The sequence below is a fragment of the Peromyscus californicus genome, unplaced genomic scaffold (genome assembly GCF_007827085.1).
Source record: "Peromyscus californicus insignis strain IS unplaced genomic scaffold, ASM782708v3 Scaffold_20__1_contigs__length_68692818, whole genome shotgun sequence".
Taxonomy (NCBI): Eukaryota; Metazoa; Chordata; class Mammalia; order Rodentia; family Cricetidae; genus Peromyscus; species Peromyscus californicus.
In genome coordinates this window covers 26,967,862-26,992,576 of record NW_026294503.1, presented here as the reverse complement: position 1 = coordinate 26,992,576, position 24,715 = coordinate 26,967,862, and the positions used below count along the sequence as shown (strand labels likewise).

The window sequence follows — 24,715 nt, the reverse complement described above, 5'->3', positions numbered from 1 at the left end:
CTCTGGAATCTTCCAAAGAATAAAGGAGGATTCATTCTCTGGGTGAGAGAGGTCACTTGGCTGGTGACTTAGCACACTGGATGAGCGGAGCATCTCAGTTCTGGCTCATCCTCACACCTGGCTCTACGCAGGACTGGATTCTGGATTCTTTTAGCCAACAGGCAGGGCAAAGCTTCATTCCTTAATATGCTGTGACCTTCTTTCCTGGTGCCAAGCCACTAGGGAAGGACCCTATGAAAGACCAGAGAAACCATGGGCTCTTTGAGGTAACATGTTCAGCGGCAGTGGGCTGTGAAGCTTGTAGTCAATGGACACAAACTAATGATGTGAAGTGTTGACAAAAACCACAATAAATATTTTGTGTTTGTGAACCAACACACACACACACACACACACACACACACACACACACACACACACACACGAACTCACACACATACAAATATGACTGGATAGTTATAAAAAGACAAAATTTTCAAAATTAATGTTTATTTTATTCATTTTAATTCATTAGGTTTTCAGCCTTTGTTATTTTCATAGAGCCTAGTGTGTGAACAGTTTGAGAGACTGTGGAAGTCAAACTCCCATGTCATCTGTGAGGTAAAGTATTCTGTCTTTGCTAGAAAGGCAGTGGGAATTGGGAGAGCGACAGGAATTGCAGACTCGCCTTTCCTGGGGTTCCCAAAGGGAAAGAAATTCCCATTTAAGGAGCCCTGAGAATGTGAGGAGGAAAGCCCAGGATGACTGTGGCCCCCAAACACTTACACAGTAGTTCAACTGATGGAGGACAATTTCTGCATACCAAAACGGCTTTATGTATTCCTGGGTTTTGTTTTTTGTTCTTTTTTACATAGGGTCTAGCTCCCTATGCAGCCCAGGCTGGCCTAGAATAAAGTACTCTTTCATGTTAATAAAATATGGTCTTTTATTGAGTCTAAAATTCTGTTTTGTTGTGTTTTATAATCTGAAGAAGAGAAGGTTTTACTGTTACTATCAGTTTGACTTGATACTTACACATTATTATTGATTAGCATGATTGCTGAGTCCTCCTTGTCCCCATGCCAAGCAGCTGTTCCTCTGCCCCTATCTTCCAGGAAGGTCACACCAAGTGCAAGGTCGGTCCCACATTTAAGTTGCCACTGCAGGTGCTCCCTACAGACACTCCAGCTGGACTGAGGACCCAGCCATGTCTCTGCTGGCTGCCATGCTGCTGCTGCTGCTGCTCTGGGGTGAGACATCCTGGGGCTGAGAATGTCGAGGTCAGGTGTGGTACGAACCAATGGGAACTCACAGACTCTCTCCCTACAGGTTTCACGCTGGACCCAGCAACTGCTGAAGTCTTTGGTAAGTTCAGAGATAGGGCCTGGGAATCTAGGGCTAACAGCAGAAAGCTAACACTGGCTCTTCTCCACTCCAGATAGTAACGCTGAAGCTTTCCTATGGGTAGACCCTCAGTCCCTGCTGGAACCCTGGGCAAACGTGACACTGACCTGTCAGTCTGCTTTCCCTACCAAGGACTTCCAGCTGATCATGAATGGATGGCGCCGGCATAGAGTCAACCATGATAAGTATGTCATGTCACACCAGTTCCCACTGGGAGCAGTCACAAGTGACAACAAGGGTGTCTACCGCTGCCGCTGTGGCGTGGAGCCCCCAACTCCTATACTGACAGACCTGAACAGGTGGACAATGCTAAGCAATCTTGTGGAGGTGACAGGAACAGGTAAGCAGGGCCATAATGGGGTCAAGGAGGTAGTGGAGGGAAGTAGATGGATGAGCCTCCATCCATGTCACCTGGTATCTCCTAGTCTCAGTTTGCTCATCTGTCAAGTGGGAATGTTTATGCTGTCCCCAGAGGCTTAGGAGTAACGAGTCTCATAGAGTGCTGGGGACAGGCTTGGCACACAGTAGTGTTCTGCACCCGTTGAACCTTAACCCCATCGCACACCCCGTGCTGCCCCGGCCTCCCTTAAATTTTCTGAGTCTGGAGTCCACACTCTCACTTTCTCTGGAGTGAGACTGAAGCATTCACCCACCCTGCCCTCCCCCTCCCCCTCCACAGAGCCCTTGCCCGCACCCTCGCTTTTGCCTGACCCAGTGCCCTGGATCATACCTCACGTGGGCACATACCTACTGTGCCACACTGCAATGCGGGGTGTAACTTTCCTACTGAGGAAGGAAGAAGATGATAATTTCCTGAGGGTGAGGAAAGCCCAAGACAATGTAGTAGCCAGGTTTATAGTCCGACATCCTGGTAACTACCGCTGCAGCTACCAGACTCACACAGAAGGCACCCCCTCTGAGCCCAGTGCTGCTGTGACCATCACGGAGTATGGTGAGTGTTGAACCCCAACAATGAAGAGCTAGAGTAAGACTGGGTGCATGATGTCCAGAGAAAAACCAGCTGTCCCTGAACTGTCACTGGAGGACAGAGGTTTGGGGGGCTGGACAACGGGCAGTTCTCAGTGGGACCCTACAAAACAGGGTACCCTGGACTCCTGCCTCAGTGTTTGTCCCTGCCTTGCAGCTAAACCACCTGCGCCCATGTTGGCTTTCTTGGAAACTTACCAAATGGTCCAGCACCCCAGCTCAAATGCGGTCCTTGCCTGCAAGGCTCCTCGGAATGTATTTGAATTCCAACTCAGGCAAGGGGAGAAGGTGCTAAACATTCATGGGGTCAGACCTCTCCGAGAACTCAGCCTGTACTACCTGAACTTTACACTGATGGATGACCAAAGCCCTTTAACCTGCCGCTACCGTCTACACAGAATGTTGGATACTTGGTCCGAAGACAGTGAACCCAAAGAGCTAATATGGAGTGATGGTGAGCTTCACAGCTGGGCTGCAGACAAGAGGGGGCTTGAAAGTTGAAGATGGTGACTAGAAGCAAGCAGCATGGGGACCCCAAAGCAGAACCTCTAAATCTTAACATATCACTTTACTCAGCCTCGCTTTCCCAAGCTTTCAACAGGACAATTAATACAGCAACCTTGAACCGGCAGAGAACTGGGTCACCAAAGAAGTCTGGCACAGAGTTTAATAGGCCTCCACATGTCAGGGTATCTTAGCAGGGATGAGGAGGCAGGCTTGCTGCCTGCTCAGAGCTTGGCAAGGCTGGGATGTTGAGGGGGTGGCACAGTGTTAAGAAGTGTCGTCTTTTGTGCCCTAGAGAAGCAGGCAAGAGAGGTGGCAGGGAGGTCACTTTAAGCAGAAGGCTAAGCTAGAGCATAGGCTGGACCATCCTTGGGTCCCTTGCCATGCCTTCAGGCTGAGCCAATGTGTCTGATCCTCCACAGAGACACAACCTGCACCAGTGCTCACTGCAGAGCCTTCGAGTCATGACCTTGAACCTGGCTCAACCGTGCATCTTCGATGTACTGCACCCAAGGCTGGCCTCCGTTTTGGCCTACTACGCCAAGGTGACACAGCTTACCCCGTGATCCAGATGTTGAATCCATCTGGGACCGAAGCTGTCTTTGAGCTGCACAATATCTCAACAATAGACTCTGGCAACTACAGTTGTGTCTACATGGAACAGGAACCGCCCTTCTCAGGATCTGCTCCCAGTGAGCTCTTGGAGCTGCATGTGAATGGTGAGCTGAGCATGGACATAAGGGTGGAAGGTCCAATGTGTTACTAACTTAGGGACCAGAGTTCCTGGGCTGTAATCCTTTGAAGGGTCAACCTTTCTGGGTGATGCCTTAATCAGGTGTTAGGACCTTGAAGTGGTCTCCCCCAGGTGAAGCATGAAACCCTGGTTTGCTTTCTATATTCTCAGGTGGAAGGCATCTCATAGAACCATGAGAACCATGTTCAATGGTGATAGGATCCAAGTTTTTTATGGTCAAATGCACCCTCCTGTGCCTCAGTTTCCCTGGGAAGCATTTTTGCCAAGTCCACTCATACCATTGACTGCCTAGAGCTGATGTGTAGTTTTTACAGACTCTAGAGTGCCTGGGCATTATAGTTCCTTCAATTTCCTCATTAAGGTCTCAGTTGGTCAGAGTTCACCCACAAAAGACTACACAAAGCTTCAGCCATACTTAGGTTCTGACCTCAGACCTTTGAATTGTGCTTCTGCTACAAGAACTTTTCTGAAAGTTCTCTTCAACACTCCAATGCTTTTGGCATCCCACAACATCGTGGGACAGACCAGGACCTGGTAGATCTCAAAGACATTGTGATTTGGCGGTATAGACACCTAGAAGAGATAGAGATTTCACAGGAGCAGTGTTTATGGCATAAGGAAGGAGAAGGAGCTGCCGGGCTCAGAGTGGACAGTGCAAAGGAAGTAGCTAGAGCAGACCTGCCATAGGGCCTGGCAGAAGTTGCAACACCCTCATTGCCATCCTCCCTCACAGGGCCACCACCCAAGCCAAAGCTCGAAGCTCTGTGGACAGGCATTGTTCGGCTGGGCCGTGAAGCCAAATTTCGCTGCCATGGCCATGCGCGCATGGTCCACATGGAGCTGCTTCGTGAGGGCTTTCACACACCCTTGTGGATGACTCAAGCAATGAGAAGCACCACAGCTGACCTGAAGCTGCCCTTCGTGGGTCCCCAACATTCAGGCAACTACAGCTGCCGCTATACCGCCATGTCACCCTTGAGCTTTGAGTCCGTGATCAGCGACCCTGTGGAGGTTACAGTAGAAGGTAAGACTTCCAGGGCTGTGTTAGGGTTTTCCCTCTTGATATTACCAGGACTGTACACGGCTTAAGTGCTTAATCAAGTGTAATGTGCAAGGACCCTGTGGCAATTTGCAGAGTTTTTTTTTTTTTTCATTCACTTTTTTTTAATCTAGAAATCTGATATGGCTGCAGACACAAGAAAAAAGGGTGTCTTTGGAAAAGGTTGAAGACTGGCAGAGCTCCCATTCTACCAGTGTAAGATGCCTCTCCTTCATTCCCCCCTGGACTCAATACACATTAAAGAAATGTTTGTTTAAAGTCTGTCTTCCACCTGTGTTTCCAGAGTGGCTGCAAATGAGGAGTGGGGGGGGGGGGGGCGGCAGTGGGGAGATGTTCTTCCAGGCCTGAGACCCTGTGTCCTAAAGAGCGTAGGTTAAAGGTTAGATCCTGAGAAGACGAGAGTGAAGGCCTGGGCCCGTGACCACATTTCTCAAAATCCCTTTCTTCGGCCCTCTTTTCTGCCTTCCTCTTAGATCCCATTCATTTCTTCCTGCTTCCAGCGGGTGTGTGCACACATCTTGGAGCTCTGGCAATGTCTACACAGCATGGAAGGGTCTCTCCCTGCCCTAGCAGTAGGTTAGAAAATGAAACATTAAAGAGTTCTGGCTGTGGTTTTATTTTTATTTTTATTTTTTACAAAGAAGCTGTGATGGAAGGCATCAGAGTGTGTCCAAATCAATGCGTTATCCCAAATGACTCACCTAGAACAAACCAGAACAACCAAACATCTTCAGAGCTGAACCAATATTTTGTTCCCTTCAAGCCTCAGTGGAGCCTGAGACTGAAGCCTGAAGTGCTGATCTCTGAAGCAGAAGTAAGGGCCCTCAGTTCAGAACCACCCTGCCTCCCTGACTTCAATCCCACAATCCCCTGTGACTCTGGTCCCCAGGATAACAGAAATACTCCATGCCTCCCTGTGACCACCATTCCTTCAGTGTCTTTGGTCAGAGGGCCCTTCCTTCTCCCTTCACCTCTCACATGCATGCTAAATGCTGACTCACGCTTCAAAGCTGAAGGGTGGATTCATTATTGTTTTTCCAACAAGTTCTAATTGGAAGTTCAGCACAATCCACAGGCCAATTTGGTTGGGGGAGATCCCAAAGATGAACAACACATGGTCCCTGTTCTTAAACATTATACAGTCTAAGGCAGGACAAATGGTTTAGTGAGTGAAAGCTCTTACTGCACAAGCAAGGCCACCTCAGGTGATACCCAGAGTCCATAATGAAATGAATAGAAAAGAAGAATGTGGTGGCATGCATCTGTAATCCCAGTGTTCCTACAGTGAGATGGAGGGAGACAGGAGAATAGAGCACCACCAGGCTTGGAGGACAGAGTGACTGAAGGAAGAGACCATCCTGCTTCAACAAGGAAGAATAAGAGAACAAACCCCCCAAAGTCATCTTCTGATCTGCGTGGACACAATCATGCACACACCCATCTGTGGGAGCCCATTCTCGGGTTCCTCATGGCTTTACCCAGCATGTCCGCATAGAGGATGATTAGGATCACGGGCCTGAGTGCAGGTGTCTGAGATGGTCTGCACTTGGCTGTGCTGGGGGAGGAGGTCTTTTGCTCCACCCCTTGGCGTCTCTATAAAAACCCTGGGGCAGAGACAGTCGGGGCCGTTGGAATAGGTTCCAGGCCCTCTCGAGGCTATCCTTTATTTTCTATCTGTTTATCTCCACGATATTCTCTGCAATAAATCCTTCTATCTAATATTTCCTGCTGCTCACACTCAAGAAAACTCTGGGGAACTGTGGGGGTGGTGGGTAAACGCCCCACAGAATGGCGCCATGAACAGGGACTAAAGAAAAAAGAAAAAAGGGACTAAAGAAAAAAAAGGGGGACTAAAAAAAGGGGGGACTAAAGACAAATGAACAGGAACTAAAGAAAAAAAGAAAAAAGGGAACTGAAAAAAAAAGGGGAACTAAAGACAAATGAACAGGGACTAAAGATAAAGGAAAATAATAGTTTTATTACAGAGTTTTTGGCGAAAGTGCTGAGTCAGCCCTGCCAGTGGATAAGGCATGCCAGTGTTATGGAAAATATATATTTTTTATATATATTATTGAGAGGCAGGGGTTTTATCCTCGAGAGAAAAGGAAAGTGGACTGGAAGGATGTCCGATGCTGCAGCGAAATTCTCTTCTGTCAAAATTTTCTATCTTGTATCGCTTTCTCAGTTTCTATCTGTGAAAAATAAGTATAAGGCATAGGGTAGTAAAATAGTGTAGGAAAAACTTAGAAGTGTAAGAATGTATAGGAAAAAATAAGTCAACTAGACAGAAAAACTCAGTTTTCTAACTTTGGGGGCTATGAACGCAAACTGGGGGAAAAAATCTTTCTTTCGGCTTTACGGGTAGTAAAAAAGCTCTTCTCTGAGCTTATGGGGAAGAAAAAGTTTCCTATGGAAGCTTTCTGACCTGGGGACAGCTGAAATGCTAAGTCCAAGCGGCAGGAGAAAGTGATTTCTCCCTGAGGCAAAAATGGGGGTGTAAAAAGCTAAAACATTTAAAGTTGGGAAGTTTTGGGAAAAGTTGGTCTTTCTGTCTTGGGGAAAAAAATCTTTCTCTTAAACTAAAAGCTTTTCTTAAAAAAATTTGGGGGAAAACTCTCTAAAAAGCCTTCATCTTTCTCAAAAGCTCTTAAACTTAAACTAAAGCCTTTAACTGTCTCAAAAAGGCAAAAATTAGAATCACCTGAAGATATTAGTATGGGGACCACCTGTGATTAGCTCTAAGGAAAAACAACAAACCTCTGAAGACAGCAAAACCTAAGTTCTTTCAAGCTTTAAAAATCCTCCCTGCAATGCAGGAGGCAGGGACAAGCTCCTAAAAACCTCTCTTCTAAGCTCTGTCTCTTCAAGCCAGTAAAAGACAGTGGGTCAGAGTACCCTGAGGGAAACGCTTGGGAGAGTGTGGGTAAAGAGCTACAGAGAGCCCAAAAGGGCAGGAAACTTTACCTGAGAAAAGCAAACGCCAAGCTTTTCAGTTACAGCGGAGCTGAGGCATCAAGGGTTTTGTTTCTGAGTGAGCATCTTTGAAAAGGTGCTCCTAATCATCCTAATGCAAAGATCCCCTGAAGCAATGCAAACTGTTACCATTGTATCCTCGCTTCTGACCAAAAACCCAGAGGTGACTGGCCAGCATCTCTGAGTTGGGGTGCATTTTGGGGATACTAGGGTTCCTGCAGTTGCAAACTTCCTGGAGCACAGAGCTGAGGCAGGAAGGTGCAGGACCCAGGGGAAGATTGCTAATGAACAAACAAATCTAAAGCCAGTGGGAACAGCACAGTTGCCCGCTTTCCTACAAGTCCCGGCTTGATAGGTCCAGAGCTGCAAAAAAAAAATCTGAGAAAAGGCTTTCCTATCAGAGTAAGGACCTTTCTGGGAAAACAGTAAAGCTGAACTGTGTCTGAAGCAGTTGTGCTGCCGAGTCAGAACGCTGTCTGGGGAAAGAGCCCAGCCAGGGCAGAACAGAACTGTCCAGGAGTAAAGCTTGCTTTTCTGTCAGAGAAAGCACCTCTTTGAGAAAAGCTTTGTTTCAACTGACTCCATGAGATGAGGGGGAGTGTAGCCCTAAGGGGTGATTGCCTCTGGCATAAGCTCTGTCCTTGAGCACCCAGACAAGCAAATGCAACCCACTGGTGGACTGGGCCAGATGAAGGCCTGATGAAACAAAACACCTGTCCTAATGGGAGTTTAGAAATGGCAAAAACCTCCCTTGTTAGATTTTCAGTCTGTACGCAAACCACACAGACCCCGAAAACAGAAACAGACAAAAAGCCTCTACTTTTCAGTAGCAGGGAAAGCCGCCACTGTAGTGTTGGAAACTGTTTCTGGGGTAGAGGGGATAAACTGAGACCAAACTGGGAACAGTCTGGGAGAAAGACTTTGAAGAAACAGAGAAGGGACATAATCCTCCCCAGAAAATGCATGACCTGAAAAAGCTGCTAGAATTTGAGGCAGATTCAGGGGGAAAAAAAAAAAAAGCCCCTACCTCCAAAGGCAGCTAGCAGAGGTACAGAGCCACAGAGAGATACCTGAAGCTCTGCATCTGGGGAAGGAAGGAACAAGCAAAATGAGATAGATCAGTGGGAGAAAATCTCTGAAAAAGCTATGGAAAAGCTGTTGTAAATGTTTTTCACTGACTGGCTAAGACAAACACAAGCCCCGAGGAAAGTTGCTATCAGAAATTGCCCACCTCAATGCGCGCTAACGCAGTTCAGGTGCAGTTCTGATTTGGGGGCCAGTGTCAAATGAAGGAGAGACACCTGTTGAAGCCAGCTGAGGAGAGAATAGAAACCTCCCAATGTCCCAAAGCTGAAAATGTAAAATGCTTGTTCAAATCTCCGTTGCAAAAGCAAAAAACTTTGTTCAAACCTCCCGGGGAAGAATTTGAAAGCAAGTCTGGTAAAAGAGAACCAGTTGACTCTCAGACCCGAAAAGAACTATGGGAAATGACTGATGGGAAATGATATAAGGAAAATGATATAAGGGACTGATATGGGACTGATATTATTATGGACTGATATATGGGAAATGCATTCTGGGAAAGGTAGTTTTTCCGCTAAAGATGGCGACATTGCCCTGAAACACGTTTGCCAGCTCAAAAATACGTTCATGGTAAATTTAAAATACAGCTTTTAAAAGAATAAGGAGGAAAATCATCTAAGAGTTTAAGTGTCAGTTCCAATGAAAAATTGAAAGGGTACGGAACTAGGTGCTTAGCGGTTTGGGGCTCCTTGGTAAAATGCCTTATTTACCCTAATAGCTGTGCAAAGTTTTTATGGTAGTTGGATGACAAAAAGCTACCTTTAAGATCTAACAAGCCACTTTAAAATCCTTAAAACAAGAGAAAGCAGTTTATACACTGAACGTTGTCTTAGATATGAAGAAACTTATGTGAAATTAAAAATTATTTACCTCTTGAACAAACAGCCTGCAATGAGTGATTCCTTTGCAAATCTAATTAAGGGGATAAGAAACAGGCATTCAAAAAGAAATGACTACTTTATAGTGGGAAACAAACTTAAGAAAATCTAGCTGTCTTACAAAAGAGTTGCTTCACCTGAAAGTTCCTTATAAGAAATCAATGCTAAATATTACAGCTGCTAACAACATCAGGAGTTAAAGCTAATGAAGTGAAAATCCTAAATACAGTTCGAAGCCGTGCCACTTTTGGCTTTACTAGCTCCTTTAGAAAAATACTTTATATCACCTAATAGCTGTGCAGTATTTGGCGAAGAGCTTTACAGCAGCTAAATACGGTAATTTCTCCCTCAGCGTGAATTGAAGTTTTTCCTATGTTCTGTTAGCAAGAAAATTCAAATGATTGAGTTAAAGTTGTAAGACGGAGAAAATTGTTAACTATATATAGCACCATATATGCTAATTCAAATGGTTCTGTTAAGAGTTTGCTTTGAGTTGTAAGATTGAGAGAATTGTGACTATGTATAGCAATGTTTATGTTAACCTGTTAATGGTAATGATGAAACTAAGGGATTCTTTAAGTTTGTAGTCGCCTTAAGAGTTTTTGGCTTAGAAAGGGCTTGAGGCAGCTAAGACTGCTGTAGTCACCTTGGACCTAATTCAAAAGAGAAATGCCATCTTTATCATCCTCTACTCCCATATTGGAAGGTGTAACAGCTATGGAGATTGCTGTAAGCCATTAATAGTTTTTTTTTATATATATTAAGAAAGGGGGACCTGTGGGAGCCCATTCTCTGGTTCCTCATGGCTTTACCCAGCATGTCCGCATAGAGGATGATTAGGATCACGGGCCTGAGTGCAGGTGTCTGAGATGGTCTGCACTTGGCTGTGCTGAGGAAGGAGGTCTTTTGCTCCACCCCTTGGCGTCTCTATAAAAACCCTGGGGCAGAGACAGTCGGGGCCCGTTGGAATAGGTTCCAGGCCCTCTCGAGGCTATCCTTTTTTTTTTCTGTTTATCTCCGCAATATTCTCCACAATAAATCCTTCTATCTAATATTTCCTGCTGCTCGAACTCAAGAAAACTCTGGGGAACTGTGGGGGTGGTTGGGTAAGCGCCCCACACCCATCCTCACATATACACATCTAATAATAAATAAATAGTTGAGTTATGTGCAGTAAGATGCACTTATAGCAAGAGATGCAGTGCAAGAATTCTAGTGAGCTCACACTGATGGTGCGTAGACCTCCATCTTGAAGTGAACATCATAATAGGTCACATAGGCTCTTTGGAGATAGTGGCCCCTGACAAAGCTGGAGATATGAAGGAGAAGACAGGAATTCTACGAGATAGCAACCATTTCTCCTAATATTATTATTCCCAATTTTGAGATGAGTAGACACTAAATTAGTGTCCCCAAATTCTGAGTTAATAAACAGCAGAGCTGTTTTTGGTCCCAGTAGGTATCAGTCTAAGGCTTGTCTCTTAATCATTAACTCAGCCTGGCTTTAACTTGCCTTGGGAATCCAGGCACAAAGGATTTCAGGGATGACCTTTTTTGTTTCTGTCTTGAGACAGATCTTACTATATTATATCCCAAGCTAGCTCTGGACTCCTGGGCTTCCTAATCCTCCTGCCTCAGCATCCAAATCACTGGGATTACAGTTACGTGCCACTGTGCGCAATCCTGCTTTGAAGACTTAACAACCAGAAGAAACAGAGCAGGACAGGTATGAGCTGTTCTACAAAGGTCCAAACCCTAAGCACAGAGAAGGTTTGTGGTGGAAGAAGGTTAGTGGGAGGCTGGGAACACACCCACGTGTCATAGGCTCTACCTTAAAGCAGGTGTGCCATGGTGTCCATGGGGAGCATGTGTGTGATGTGAGAGGAGCATCGGTGATTTCAAAGTGAAAAAAAATGAGATGATTTCTGAATCTTTTGCTCAATAGCAGAGTGTTCTCTGACAACAAAATGTGGGTCTTCACTTTTCTACACAATGGCTACAACTTGTTCTACATTTTGGGTCTGTGATGAAGGTTAAATTAAGTAATAACAAGTAAGAGAATACCAAACCCATTTCCTGGGACAAAACAGAGGCTGAATTCTCCTGAACTCCTTCTATGTCTTGCAAAGATTTTCCACCATGCTATGGAAGTGAGTCTAAGCCCATTCATTTCATCTGCCACAGAGTAGACTAGAGCTTGAGACCCCTCTCCATATGGCAGGAGAGACCCTGGCAACAATCCTGTCGCGGAGTGGCTAGGGACAGATCTCCATTGCACTGAGCAGAGCTTGCTAGAGTCAAAATGAAGAATAGGGTCCATCCTTAGGAACAACCAAGGGAACAAGGAAGCACCCACCCCCTGAAGAAAAGAACAGGTAATTGTATCATTAATAATACTTATCATAGTCCCAGTGCTTTCTCGGGCTAATTAATTCTCTTCCAAATCCTGGAAAACAAATGACTGGTGTGTCTATTTCTGAACCAGGGATGTGGAGAAGCATATCCTCAACAATGTCTGATGAAGAGCAAAGCTGTTTCACTGCTTCCTAGGGCTATGGTACCCTGGGCAGGAAGAGCCCTGGTGGGTATTTAGCCCTTTATTTATCAAGTCTGCCTTCAAATAAGTAGTTACCCAAGGAAATAACAACACAAGGAATCCCACTTTGTCATTTTCATTCTAACAATATGTCCCAAGAGACAGTACCAGGAAGTCATAGGGTTTGTTCAGCCAGTGTGATGGTTAAAATCAGTTTTTATCTCTTTTCCTGGAATTTAGGATTAAGCCCTTGTACCACAACAAGACTTGTAGTTAGCTCTCAATTCCATGGTCCTCTACTTGGTGTGTTTTGCCAACTAGGGATGCTAATAAAACATCATTTCTTTGCCTACATAGCAGGGGATTGTCAACTATGGAAAATTAGAGACAAACCAAGCCACAGAATAAAGGGAAATACAGCTCGCAAAACCAGACGAGTGAACATGGTTTCTGGAAGAACCATATTGAAATGTTTGATCTTAGGAATCATCAACCATGTATTTATTTTTGTTGCTACTTCCTAACTGTAATTTTGATAATGAGTGGCTTCCAGTTCCTAAGAACATCAGAAATATGTGTTTTCAGATGTTTCTGACCCACAGGTTGACAACTGCTGGTTTAGAAAGATGATAAGATTCAGCAACACAAATGAAATGGTAGGTAGAGGAAACTTCCAGCCTCTAGGCATGACATGACCACTGCTGGCTTGAAATAAGAGCTGGTGTGATCACAGGCAAGATAATCTCAAAAAATCAAGTGATTAGGCCTATTAAAGTTCTGCTGTAGGGCAGAGGACAGGGCTCATCAGCCCCTCACCAGAGAGTCCATCCACCATTCTCCTCTTCACAGTATGCATGGGCAGTTTAAGACTTAGAGACAATGGGAGGTTGACAGAGTAGAGACTCAAGTAAAAGTGCTCCTTTGGTGACTTGTCACCAATACCAGCAGGGGATTCTCAATGACACAGCTCTCATTAAGTCACCCATGCACCTATAAGTACCACACACCAATTCTCATTCCAATAATGCCACACTTTCAATTGATTCAGGAACTAGATTGGATGGAGACATGCCTGAGATCTATTGGTGTCCAATCTGAAGGAAGTGAGCATTTCTACGTATCTTTCCTGGAAAAGTCACATAACTGTGTAGATGAATTTCTAAATGGTCTTATTAAATAAAATCATGGAGCCAGAAATTGGGGTTAAAGCCTGAGAGAGATCAAAGGAATAGGAAGAGCCACAGGTAACCTCACCTCACCTACTCTGCAGCTTCCAAATGCAACTTTCTTCCTGTCTACCCATGCCTATATGCCTTGCTATTCTGCCATCTGATTTGCTCTCTGTCTAGCTACATCACTTCCTCTTCCTGTCCAGCTCTGTCACTTCCTGTCTGTCTGTACAGACCTCTAGACCTCCATGGTTAACTAGGGTTCGAAATTAAGCCATGTGTCACCACACCTGGCTCTGTTTCCAGTGTGGTCTTGAACTCAGAGACCCAGACAGATCCCTGCCTGCCAAGTGATAGGATTAAAGGCTTGTGCTACTGTTGCCTGACTTCTTTGTTTACTTACAATGGCTGGCCTTTTCCTCTGATCTCCAGGCAAGCTTTATTTATTAAAGTACAAATAAAATATCACCACATTTCAGCACAAATAAAATATCACCACAACTGTTGTTCAAGTACAGACAAGATGCACAGTGAGTGAACAAACAATAAACAAATGAAAATGCTTTAAGCCCAGAACAAATCAACCTGAGGAGTGAGTTTCTCCCTCTGTACTCCTCTGACCATCAGACCCAGAGCATGGCTGCACCTAAGAAACCGAATGCTCTAATATTTTATATAGTGTAAGAAGACAATAAACACATATTTGTTAAGCAAGTAATTCTCAAAAGTGTAATCAGTCACACAATCACTTGATGATGTTGACAATTCCATCTTATTGATAAACAGTTTTCCAGTAATACAGCACAAAAGGAAATAAAAAAAAACTCTAGTGTAACAGCTAGTAAATAATTAGATGTTAATTATCTCTGACTGGAAGAAAAATGTAACTCAGTTATCCCAGGAGGCCTTCATTATGAACAGGGAAAACAATGTGTCACAGATTCTAACCTATTTATAGCTTGGGCCCACAACATGATCTGTTGCTAAAAAAGAAAAAAATCCATTCATCTCCCAACTCAAGAAGCAATGTTATATTTTGAATAAAAACAAAATAAACAAAATTAAAGTGGGAAATGAATCAGATATGCTGTAATTAGTTTGAAAGAGCCAGAATTTGCCGCCTAACTCTCCCTGCAACTCCAGGCTCATCCATCAAAGTAAAGTGCATCAGATGACATGGGGATTTTCCATTCCCTTTTCAGACTGAATTAACCAGTTGATCTGAATGGTAATTTGACAGGACGCTGGAAGGGAAAACTTAAGTGATAGGATTATAACAGAGGTGGGAGAAAATGCTTAATAAAGTTTGGTGGTGTCCCTGATCTGTGCCTATAATCCCTTACCTTGTGTTGTAGCTCTTCATTCATTCCTTTCTACCTCACCTTGTGTTGTAGCTCTTCATTCCATTCTTACTTTTCTCTCTAGGGAGTTCTTAGGAGGCTCTAATTTCTCTTACTAGAATCTGAGAAGGATCATGTGCATTTTCTAATTTATCTTTACAGATTTCAAAATCTGAGACAGTGACTGATTTGCTCTTGTTAGTACAACACAATCAACTGAAGCTCCAGGACCAAGCTCCTAGGAATGTGTCCCCAGCCCTGTGCCACACAGCTCAACAATGGCAGAAGTAGAGGCAGGGAGTGGTAGAGCAGTTCCTTGCTGAAAACAGTCTTGATCTCCAGAACTCTTTCTGGGTGGGAGCCCTCCTGTGTAATCATGATGTAGAGGGCCAGGTCTTCCTTTCCCAGGCTCCACATTCTGCATGCTGTTCAGACAATACTCTTCCAATCATATGTCCTCCTAGACTTCTGTTGGGGCATGCAGGCTTTGCTCTGCTTTCTCTTGCTGGTATTTTCTCCCTTCTTTACTTTGGCACATCCTGGTAAGAGATTTTTCTAGAATAGATAAGTAACTGGTTCAGTGGTAGTACAGGTAGAATAAGCCCTTCAGTTGTGTTTATGTACCTAAAATAGCTCCCTTTACTATTATGAATGGAGCTATGTGAGCAGGCTGCAGGTGAGCACAGGGCCAGCAAAGAGAAATAAAACATACCAGATGTTTCCATTCTAGGACAAGTGAAAGGAAGCAGACAAACAAAAGCCCAGTGATGACAGGTTTTTACAGAAAAAGTAAGAGATGACATTACCAAATAATGTATATTATTGTATGTTCTAGTGCACACATTTGAATATTTTGATAATGATAACGATTTAATTCAGGGTCTTTGTGCACTCAACTTTTAAGTTACAGCCCCAACCCTACACAGGACTTTTGTATTACATTTTGTGATAGGAGACCTGTATTATGTTCATAAGAAAAACAACATATAGTTACTATTTTTAATAGGAAATGATAAACACAAAGATGGCCTGCCTACCTGAGAAACAGTTTAAGAAATTGTCCAAGCACCAGCTAAGACTCCTAGCAATAATGGAGAGGGTGCCTGAACTTACCTTCCCCTACAATCAGATTAGTGACTACCCTAATTGTCATCATAGAACCTACATCCAGTAAGTGATGGAAGCAGATACAGTGATCCACAACCAAGGACTGGGCTGAGCTACTAGACTTCAGTTGAAGAGAGGGAGGAGGGATCACAGGTGCAAGTGAGGTCAAGATCATGATGGGAAAAACCACAGAGACAGCTGACCCAAGCTGTTGGGAGCTCATGGACTCTGACCTATCAGCTGGGGAACATGCATGGGACCAAACTAGGCCCTTTGAATGTGAGTGACAGTTATGTGGCTAGATCTATTTCGGGACCCCCTGGCAGTGGGACCAGGACTTATTCCGGGTACATGAAATGACTTTTTGGAACACATTCGCTAGGTTGGGATACTTTGCCCAGCCTAGACACAGAGGGGAGGGTCTTCGTCCTGCCTCAACTTAGTATGCCAGACTTTGTTGACTGCCCACGGGAGACCTTATCCTCTCTGAGGAGTGGATGGGGGTTGGGATTGGGGAAGGTTGGGGGACAGAGAAGGGGAGAAAGTGGGGACTGTGATTGGTATACAAAATGAAAAAAAACTTTTTTTTAAAGGAAAAATAAGAAATTATGTCCAAATGTTCTCTGTGAATATGGAAATACTGACGAGAGTTGATAGGGTCTTGGGGCCCCAGGTTTTTATAGACTACTGTGCTTTCTTTCTTTTATTTAGGAGTTTTCAAGGGCACATATTTTTGTGGGCTTTATGAAGTTCTCACAGGTGTGTATCTCTGAAATAAACTCAGTTAGTAAAAGAGAAAGTATTGAGACTCTCCAATGTAACAGCTGTTTGATAAAGGATATCTTGTTTACTTACCAACCTAGTTCTAAAGGCAGGTGTAATTTCTGCTATTTCAGAAGCTCAATCAGCCATGTTCCTGTGCCCAGCCTAATGCTGGAATGGGCAGTAGTGAGCGAGGAATAGAAAGAACCAAGCCCTGTCTTCTCAGTTGCTCCCTCGGGGACATGTGTATCTCACCACTGCCTCAGAGTTTGGAGTCATGGCCCTCAGGGTCTCACCACCCGAGCTCAGTTAGTGATAAAGTCAGCACAGAAGTGGTAAAGTAAAAATGAACTTAATGAGTGCATTCTAATCTCATAAAAATAGGCATTCCTTTTAGAATAGGAAACTTGGACCCAGACATAGACTATATTAGACAATGTAAGACAATGTAAGGCATAGAGAGGATATGGCCATTACAAGGTAAGAAATGAGTGCTGGACAGATATTTCCTCCAGGGCTCTCCAATGGAACCAGTCCTTGATCTTGAACTTCCATCCCCCAGAATTCTGAGAGAAAAAAAACAAACTGGTTGAGTCATTCATTTGGTGGTATTTGGCTATGGAAATCCTATCAACCCAACAGGGCACATAAATGTCAATTTTGGTGGTGCAAATATGCAGTTAGGAGCACATGGAATTTGGGGTAGCCCGTTTACAAGCATGAAGCTGAAAGGCAGATGGAAGAGAAGGCAGGATATGGAGTCTATGAGGCTGACTTGCTTTCTGCCTGTACCAGCCCTGCTTCCACAAATAGATCTGTGGGTACAAATTATTCAGAAGCATGCTCATTGAAACCAGAAATGCATTATTTAATTTTTTGCAACAGATGCACCTTTTAAATTTAGTTTGGGTTTGGGCCAAAATTACAATATTAAATTTTAATATTCAAACATGAGCATGGGTTTCCATTCCTTGAACATACACTCAGTTTCTCATCCAGAATAGGCTGGGAGGCAAGAGGAAAGGGATCCAAGTGGAGTAAGTTGGGACTGATCTCCCTATCTAAGTGGTTATGTGACCTAGAACCAATCACTTCCCTGTTGGAGAGTATGGTTGTTCCTTCTGTAGACTAGTGGGGATGGCCTGGGTATTCTTCAAGGTTCCTTCAGCTGATTTTAATCTCAAGTCTGTGTGTCTCACAGAGTGGAGGGAGGTGGATGAAAAACAACAGAGCAACTAAGTAGGAATTGACCTTTGTATTGTTGCCATTGTCAGAGCTGGGATGGGTCATGGAGCACCATAACAGTGAACATTGCTCAGCATGGATAGGTGTAATGGCCTGGCTAGGCTTTCCGAGGTGGCTAAGAACCATCAGCAAGAGAATTCCATAGTGGCTAGAATTTCTCTAGCCTCTGCTGCAAATGACAAAATGTAAACATAGTATACATGTCAAAATAAAAGATTTCATGACTACAAAATCTTAGACAATTTACTGGTGCTTCTGTGGCTGCATATGTATGGCTGTGTGATAGTGTGAACAAGTACATATTTGCTTTTGTGTCCAAGGTTTCCCAAGCAAGTTCTTAGCCTTTCTTTAGGATAATGATGCCTTGTAAAGTGGACTTTGTAGGACTGCATTTCTCTATCTTCTGTAAGAGCTACCTTTGGATTTCTGCGGCTAGCAAGAAGAAAGTAACATCACTTTTACAGTTCTTGCATGTCCCCTTCAGTCCCCAAATAGACAGTTTCCTTGCTATGTCTTCCCATTGACTTCTACACAAGAGTCCTTTGCCAGAACTTGGGAATAAATTGAGTCAAAAGTTGATTATTTGTTTTTTCCTGGCTCCCTTCTTGACCAGCTCCAATCAAACCAGAGTATAAAATTTCTGTTATGTGTTGCATGCAAAATGTCCCCCACAGGCTCATATACTTAAATACCCATTTCCCATAGAGTAGTGCTCACTTGTGGAACATTTCAGCAGTGGATCCAAGCTAGAGGAAATGAGTCTGTTGGAGACAGGCCTTGAGGTTTATAGCCAGAACCTGCTTCACAACCAGTTTCTGCTCCCTGATGCCTGGATGTTAGTGAGCATCCTCACTCTTTGCAGGCACAGATGGAAACCACTCCCACCATCTTGCCTTCTCCTCCCTGATAGGCTAACCCATGAGCCACACCAGCCCTTTAAGTTGCTTCTAATTTGATATTTGGTTGAGCAATAAGAAGAAATACTAATATAATTCCCAATCCCAGTGCTTTACTGCAGAATCATCGAAAGGGATTTGTGGCTTGACTCTGGCAAGGAAACCTTTCACCTGACACAAAAATTCATTAGAAAATGATTTTCTTCTTAAACCTTTAGTGGGATGGCCAGTTTTGCTATATAGCAGAGCGTAATCAAGGAAATGATATTGCATAGTCTTTGCCAAACTTCAAGGCTAAAAGCATGGCAATTCTGCCCATATTGAAGAGAAGAGGTAACTACTTACTAGAGAGGTTATCCTAGGGCATGTATACCATACCATGCTTCTGCAGAAGACTGTAAAACTTTTGGTGTAGAACTCTGTCCTGGAACGGTTTTGACTCCTTTTCAGGCTGATTTCTTCTTTATAGCCTAATGGCTCAAAGTGATTGACAGTCTATCTGAGGAGAAGAAGTAATGCATGAATGAGCAGCATCTGGCTTCAATCTCATTCAGGAGCTTCTATGAACAACTATATAAACAATAAGAATACCCCCCTCTTTCCTAAAACTCAAAGACCATCAGTGAAAAAGGAGCAGAAAGATGTAAGAGCCCTTAAGGAAGTACTAGAGCAAACCAGTGTCTTCTGGGCATGGAAGGACCACTGTACTCACAAACTCACAGCAGCTATGGTTGCCTGTACGAGATCTGCACAGAATCAAGACAGTCAATACTGCAGTATTGAGGAAGGACTCGGGAAACCCCACCCCTAAATGAGTAGCTATTGACAAGTGATGGCTTCTGTGGGAGGGAGATCTCTGTCGGTTTTCTTTAAGGTTGTTGCTCCTGGTAAGTCAACCATGCTCCAGGGGATGACCCACACCCAGAAGTATACAGACAGCAGAAATTAGAGTTGATGGGTTATTAAAATATTTTAGAAGGATATCAAGTTGTAGGGGTGGAAATATGGGGTGGACTTGGAAGGAGTTAAGAATAGTGGAGGCATGAATATGATCAAAACATAATGTATAAGTTTCTCAAAGATTTGTAAAAATATTTTAAAAAATAATTGCTACCTAAATTTTGGGAACATATATTTCATTATATGAAAGTTGTTTACCCCGTCTATTTCATTAAATGTGGTAGACACCTGTGGTGGTTTGAATGGTGTTCCCCCATAGGCTTGGACATTTGAATACCTGGTCCCTAGTTGGTGTACTGTTTGGTTAGGTGGGGATGTGGCCTTGCTCAAGTGACTATGTCAAAGGGATCAGGCTTTGAGAACTCTGAAACTCTTGTCATTTCCAGTTAGCTCTGCTTCCTGCTGTGGTTAAGGTATGATCCCTCAGTTTCCTGCCCTTGCCACTATATCTCCACTCTACCACTCTGACTCTACCCCTCTGGAGCCATAGCCCAAATAAACTCTTTACTCTGCAAGTTGATTTGGTCATGGTGTTTTGTCACAGCAATGGAAAAGTAACCAATACAGCACTTACTGTCAATCCTATTTTGTAAGTGTCAATCCCAGGACTCAGAACTTGGAGCAAGAGCTGTGAGGCAAGATCGCCAACTTTCGGCACATTCCTTCAACGAGCAAACACCTGTAAACTGTGCATGTTCCATGTACTGTTCCGAGTCTTCTTCATCTGTCAGACTTCACAGCAGGTCCATGGCACAGGGATCACCATTAACCTCATTTTGTGTGAGAAAACTGGGGCTTAGAGAGGTCTGTCAGCTTCCGTTAAGTCTATACAGTTGGCCAGTATGGAGGCTAAAGTAAACCCCAAGTTTGTAATCTCAGAAGTTAGATTTGATTTTTGCTGTCTACTGCCACCATCTTAAAAAAAGATTTCTTGTTAGTATGTGTGCCTTCCCAAGGGTCAGCATGGTAACCCTGAGTAGAAACGGTATTGCCTCATTCAGAAACAATCTGCTGAATTTTAACAGTGCAGTGAAATGGGACATCTAGAATCAAACAGAGAAGAAAGAAGACTAGGACCTAAACTGCAGGTTAAAATGCTGAGCTAAACTGACTGTGTATTTGATGACATATGGAGAGTTCTATTATATCAGTTTCTTACTGCTGCTATAACAAGAGGCTTCTCACTTAACAGCTTCAAACATTGTCATTGCATTACTTTATAGTCTTGGAGTCTGAAATGATTATCAGTGGAGTCATAATAACAGGAGGCAAAAAGCTGGGTCTCCCATGAGGATCTGTAGGGTCCCCATGGAGTGAAATCAGAGATGGAGGACAGGCCCCCACAGGCAGTCTGCTATTGGGGAATTTTCACCTGAGGACAGGGAGAAAAGTGAAGACCACCTACCTGATTTCCGTCAGGTTTCAGCAGCTGACTCAAGGGGGTGGTATGAGGGAAGAAGGTGGTGTCCTGAGAGAGGCTGTGGAGTCCCCAGGGAATGGAGGTAGAAAGGCAAGGCAGCCCCTGCCAGGTGGTCTGTTACAAAGTTGGGGATAAGACTGGTGAATTGCTGTGGGGGACAGGAAGGAGGAGGAAGATTGCCTGTCTGGATTTCATGGCGGGAGGTTCCCAGGTAGAGTATGACTCCAGATATTGGAGGTTGACACAGAGATATGGGGTGAGAGAGGAAGGCTGGGTCCTGCAAGGGGCTATAAAATCCCTACAGAATGGAGCACTTAAAAATAAAAAATAAAAAACAAAAAACCAGAAATAAATAAATAAATAAATAAAAACAGAAAATTCTTTTTAGGAGAAAGTCAACTGCATGCCATGCACAGTGAGTTGACCACATACAAACTCTCCCTGAGATATTTGTCTACAAGTACATTCCATTTTAGATGTTTAGTCCTCAGTATATGTGTTGCATACAAACAAATGTATCCTAGATCTTCAAAAAGAAAATAAATGCTGCTGAATCGGAAAGCCATAAACTGGTTAAAGAGCAAACATTTCTCACAGTTCTGGATACGGAGAAGAACAACACCAAGACACCAGCCTGGTAGCATTCTCTGGTTGGCTTGCAAATGGCTTACTCTGTCCCTACAAAATGGGGAGTGAGCTGCTATTGCTTCTCTTCTCTCATGGGCACTAACCTCATAGTAGGGGTACCATTCACATGACTAATTTAAGTCTAAATGTTTCCCAACAGCCCCTCATTCCAAAGCATCACATTGGGACTTAGGGCTTCAACTTATAAATTTTGGGAAAACACATTTATAACAGCCGAGGTCAATAAATTATCCCTCCCTCCCAAAAAAAAGGTGTACTAGAGGGTTTGTTTCAATCTATTTTAAGTTAAATTATAAAGAAGCTGAAAATCAGCTGTTTTCTATCCTTTCTTGCAGGCTCCTTTGACTGTGTTACCTCTTGAGGATTTATAATACAGTTTCAAGCTCATAATTCTGTGTTAGTCTCACAAATACTGAGTTGTTATAGGCGTGACCATTTGAAAGATAGGAAAGCTGAGGTCTGGAAAAGTTAAAGCATTCCCGCAAGGTGAAACAGGAGTTTAGTCAATGGGGGAGAGAATGACCGAGGATGTAATAGAGAGATCTGGAGTCCAACCTGGTGACTTGTTTCTTTCATTTGGCAAAATCCAGCCATCTATTGAACACACTTCACCATTACCTACCACAGTACCGCTGCCATGACTGATATTTGTCATCTACTACCTCCATGTTACACCGTTCCCTGAAACAAAATGTGGCCTCCATCACACAGCCAGCTTCTGTCACCTGCTGTGCCACTGACTGCCTATCCTATTTACGCTTTCCTCTTACCTTCTTCCACTCTCCTGCTCACAGACTTGAGACAATACACGTCCTTAGTTCCAGGAAGGATTTCTTAGGGCTTATGGCCTAGAGCTTTGCCAGTTGCTTGGCCCCATTTTAACCCACACATAACATGTATAAACAATATAAGCATATTATTGTTATTTTGATATATTGCACTAGAATGAACTGTGTGTTTTATACACATGCACACAGAGTCATAAAATAGTATTATAAATTATGTGTAAAGATGGGAGTAAATGCTTTAAAATATTTATTCCATTGCCGTTATAGATACATCTCATATTTATGCTTTACAGAAACTAGAAAGAATGACTCTAATCTTTTGGTGCCAGATGATTACATGTTTCAAATGGTCCTAAATCTTGCATGTCTGCTGAATCAGACTCAGAAAACTCATCTTGATAAGGTCCATATGGTTATTTTTGCTGCACAAGCAAAGAGAAAGAACAATTGTCATTCTATGTCACATTCCCTAGATTCTGGTCTGTACTTAGGCAATAACTGTGGTGTGTGATTAGTTTTGTTTGTTTGTTTGTTTTTTCATGACAGGGTTTCTCTGTGTAGCTTTGCACCTTTCCTGGAACTCACTCTGTAGATCAGGCTGGCCTTGAACTCACAGAGATCCGCCTGCCTCTGCCTCCCAAGTGCTGGGATTAAAGGCGTGCACTACCTTTAGTTGGTTATTTTAAGGTAAAATTTCTTTTTACTTGGTTTCTCAGTTACCATTTGAGAGTTCTGATTAAAATTCACTCTTGGTTTACGTAAACAGCGTCAGATAATGTTACCCTTACCTCACTATGTAATAATTGTATCTGTGGCATTTGGTTTCATTTTTAATTAGCTTCTACAACTGTCTACAAATGACACAAGGCAATCAACACAATTCATTATTTTGTGACAGACCAAAGCCTTAAGGGATAAAGAAAGCATCAAGTGACAGCATACCGTGGACAGACTTTCAGTGATTTGGGTAAAGTTGATTCTATTTTCCATACTCCTTTTGGTCGGACCTTACTTTTCTCCCACTGTTATGTTCTTCTGACAAGGCCACCAGTGGAAAGGACGTGCGGTAAGTAGTGGGTCCATCCACTGATGGGGGCGTGTCATAACATTTGTCCACTTTTGTTCTCCCTATCTCAGAACTTGTCAGAGTGCTTGCTTTGGAACTGTTGAAGGCCAGTGTGGAGGTGCTTGACGTAGGAGACATGACAAGATAAACCCCAAACCTAACTAACCTAGGACCTGGTGACAGGGCTTCTGAAGTGGGATGTCTCTGACATGCGTAACTGAGGCAGAATAGTGGAAGCTTTAGTTCCCACAGGAGCAGGGAGAGAAATAGACAGAAGCGAGAAACCAAACTAGAGAGACAACATTGCAGATGAGATTGGTGAGCACGAGTCAGGGGACTATGAGCAAGCCGTCTGTGAGTACGATGTTATGGGGACAGCTATTGGAGCTGCTGTTAACGTTTTTTCCTGGTTTTTTTTTGTTTTGTTTTGTTTGTTTTGTTTTGGATGATCACACAATGTATCTCAGAATGGCCTGAAACTCACCAGGTGTTCCTGCAGAGCCCTGAACTTGCAATCACCCTGTCTTAGCTACTAGGTGTGGGATTACAGATGTGTACCACTTAGTTCTACTGTGTTGCTAACTTAGAACACTGGCTCTGATGTGCATGTGTGTGCCTTCAGCAGGAGAAAATGTGCATGTCTCTCCACTGCCTCGGGTATCTCAGAAGCAGTTCTTAACAGCTAATTCATACATCAATATAATTTAGGATTAGTAATGGGAGGAGATGTACTTCCAATACAGTTTGTCTCAAGTTCCACTTTTATTTCAGTTTAATCTACTAGGTCTCTAGGTACATTAGCAATTACTTCTGGGGAAAAAAAATAGCATAAGAAGATACCAGAAGTGGTTTCTGGGATACCATGTATCAAGTTGATACAAACTGGAGTGACTTGGGAAGAGGGAACTTCAATTGAGGGATGGCCCCCATCGGATTAGCATTTGGGCACGCCTATGGTGCATCTTCACAATTAATGATTGAGGCTGGGCAGGTGGTCCTAGGCTATATAAAAAACCAAGGTGACTAACCTTGGAGAACAAGCCAGTATGCAGCTTTACTCCACAATCTCTGCTTCAGTTCTTGCCTCCAGGTTCCTGTCTTGAGTTCCTACTTTGCTTGCCCTCAATAATGAACTATAAACTGTAATCTAAACAGC

The 24,715-nt window shown here is 43.6% G+C and overlaps 1 protein-coding gene across 1 annotated transcript in view; it reads left to right on the top strand.

The window, feature by feature from the left end:
• Window positions 1-1,186: 1,186 nt before the first annotated feature.
• LOC128117216 (alpha-1B-glycoprotein-like) overlaps window positions 1,187-24,715 on the top strand; it is a 108,961-nt gene continuing 85,432 nt past the window's right edge. Inside the window, exons 1-7 of the mRNA XM_052749207.1 lie at window positions 1,187-1,229; window positions 1,418-1,723; window positions 2,063-2,335; window positions 2,528-2,824; window positions 3,297-3,593; window positions 4,362-4,652; window positions 5,330-5,502. Coding sequence (XP_052605167.1) covers window positions 1,187-1,229; window positions 1,418-1,723; window positions 2,063-2,335; window positions 2,528-2,824; window positions 3,297-3,593; window positions 4,362-4,652; window positions 5,330-5,502 — 1,680 coding nt within the window. The remainder of the gene's footprint in view (window positions 1,230-1,417; window positions 1,724-2,062; window positions 2,336-2,527; window positions 2,825-3,296; window positions 3,594-4,361; window positions 4,653-5,329; window positions 5,503-24,715) is intronic.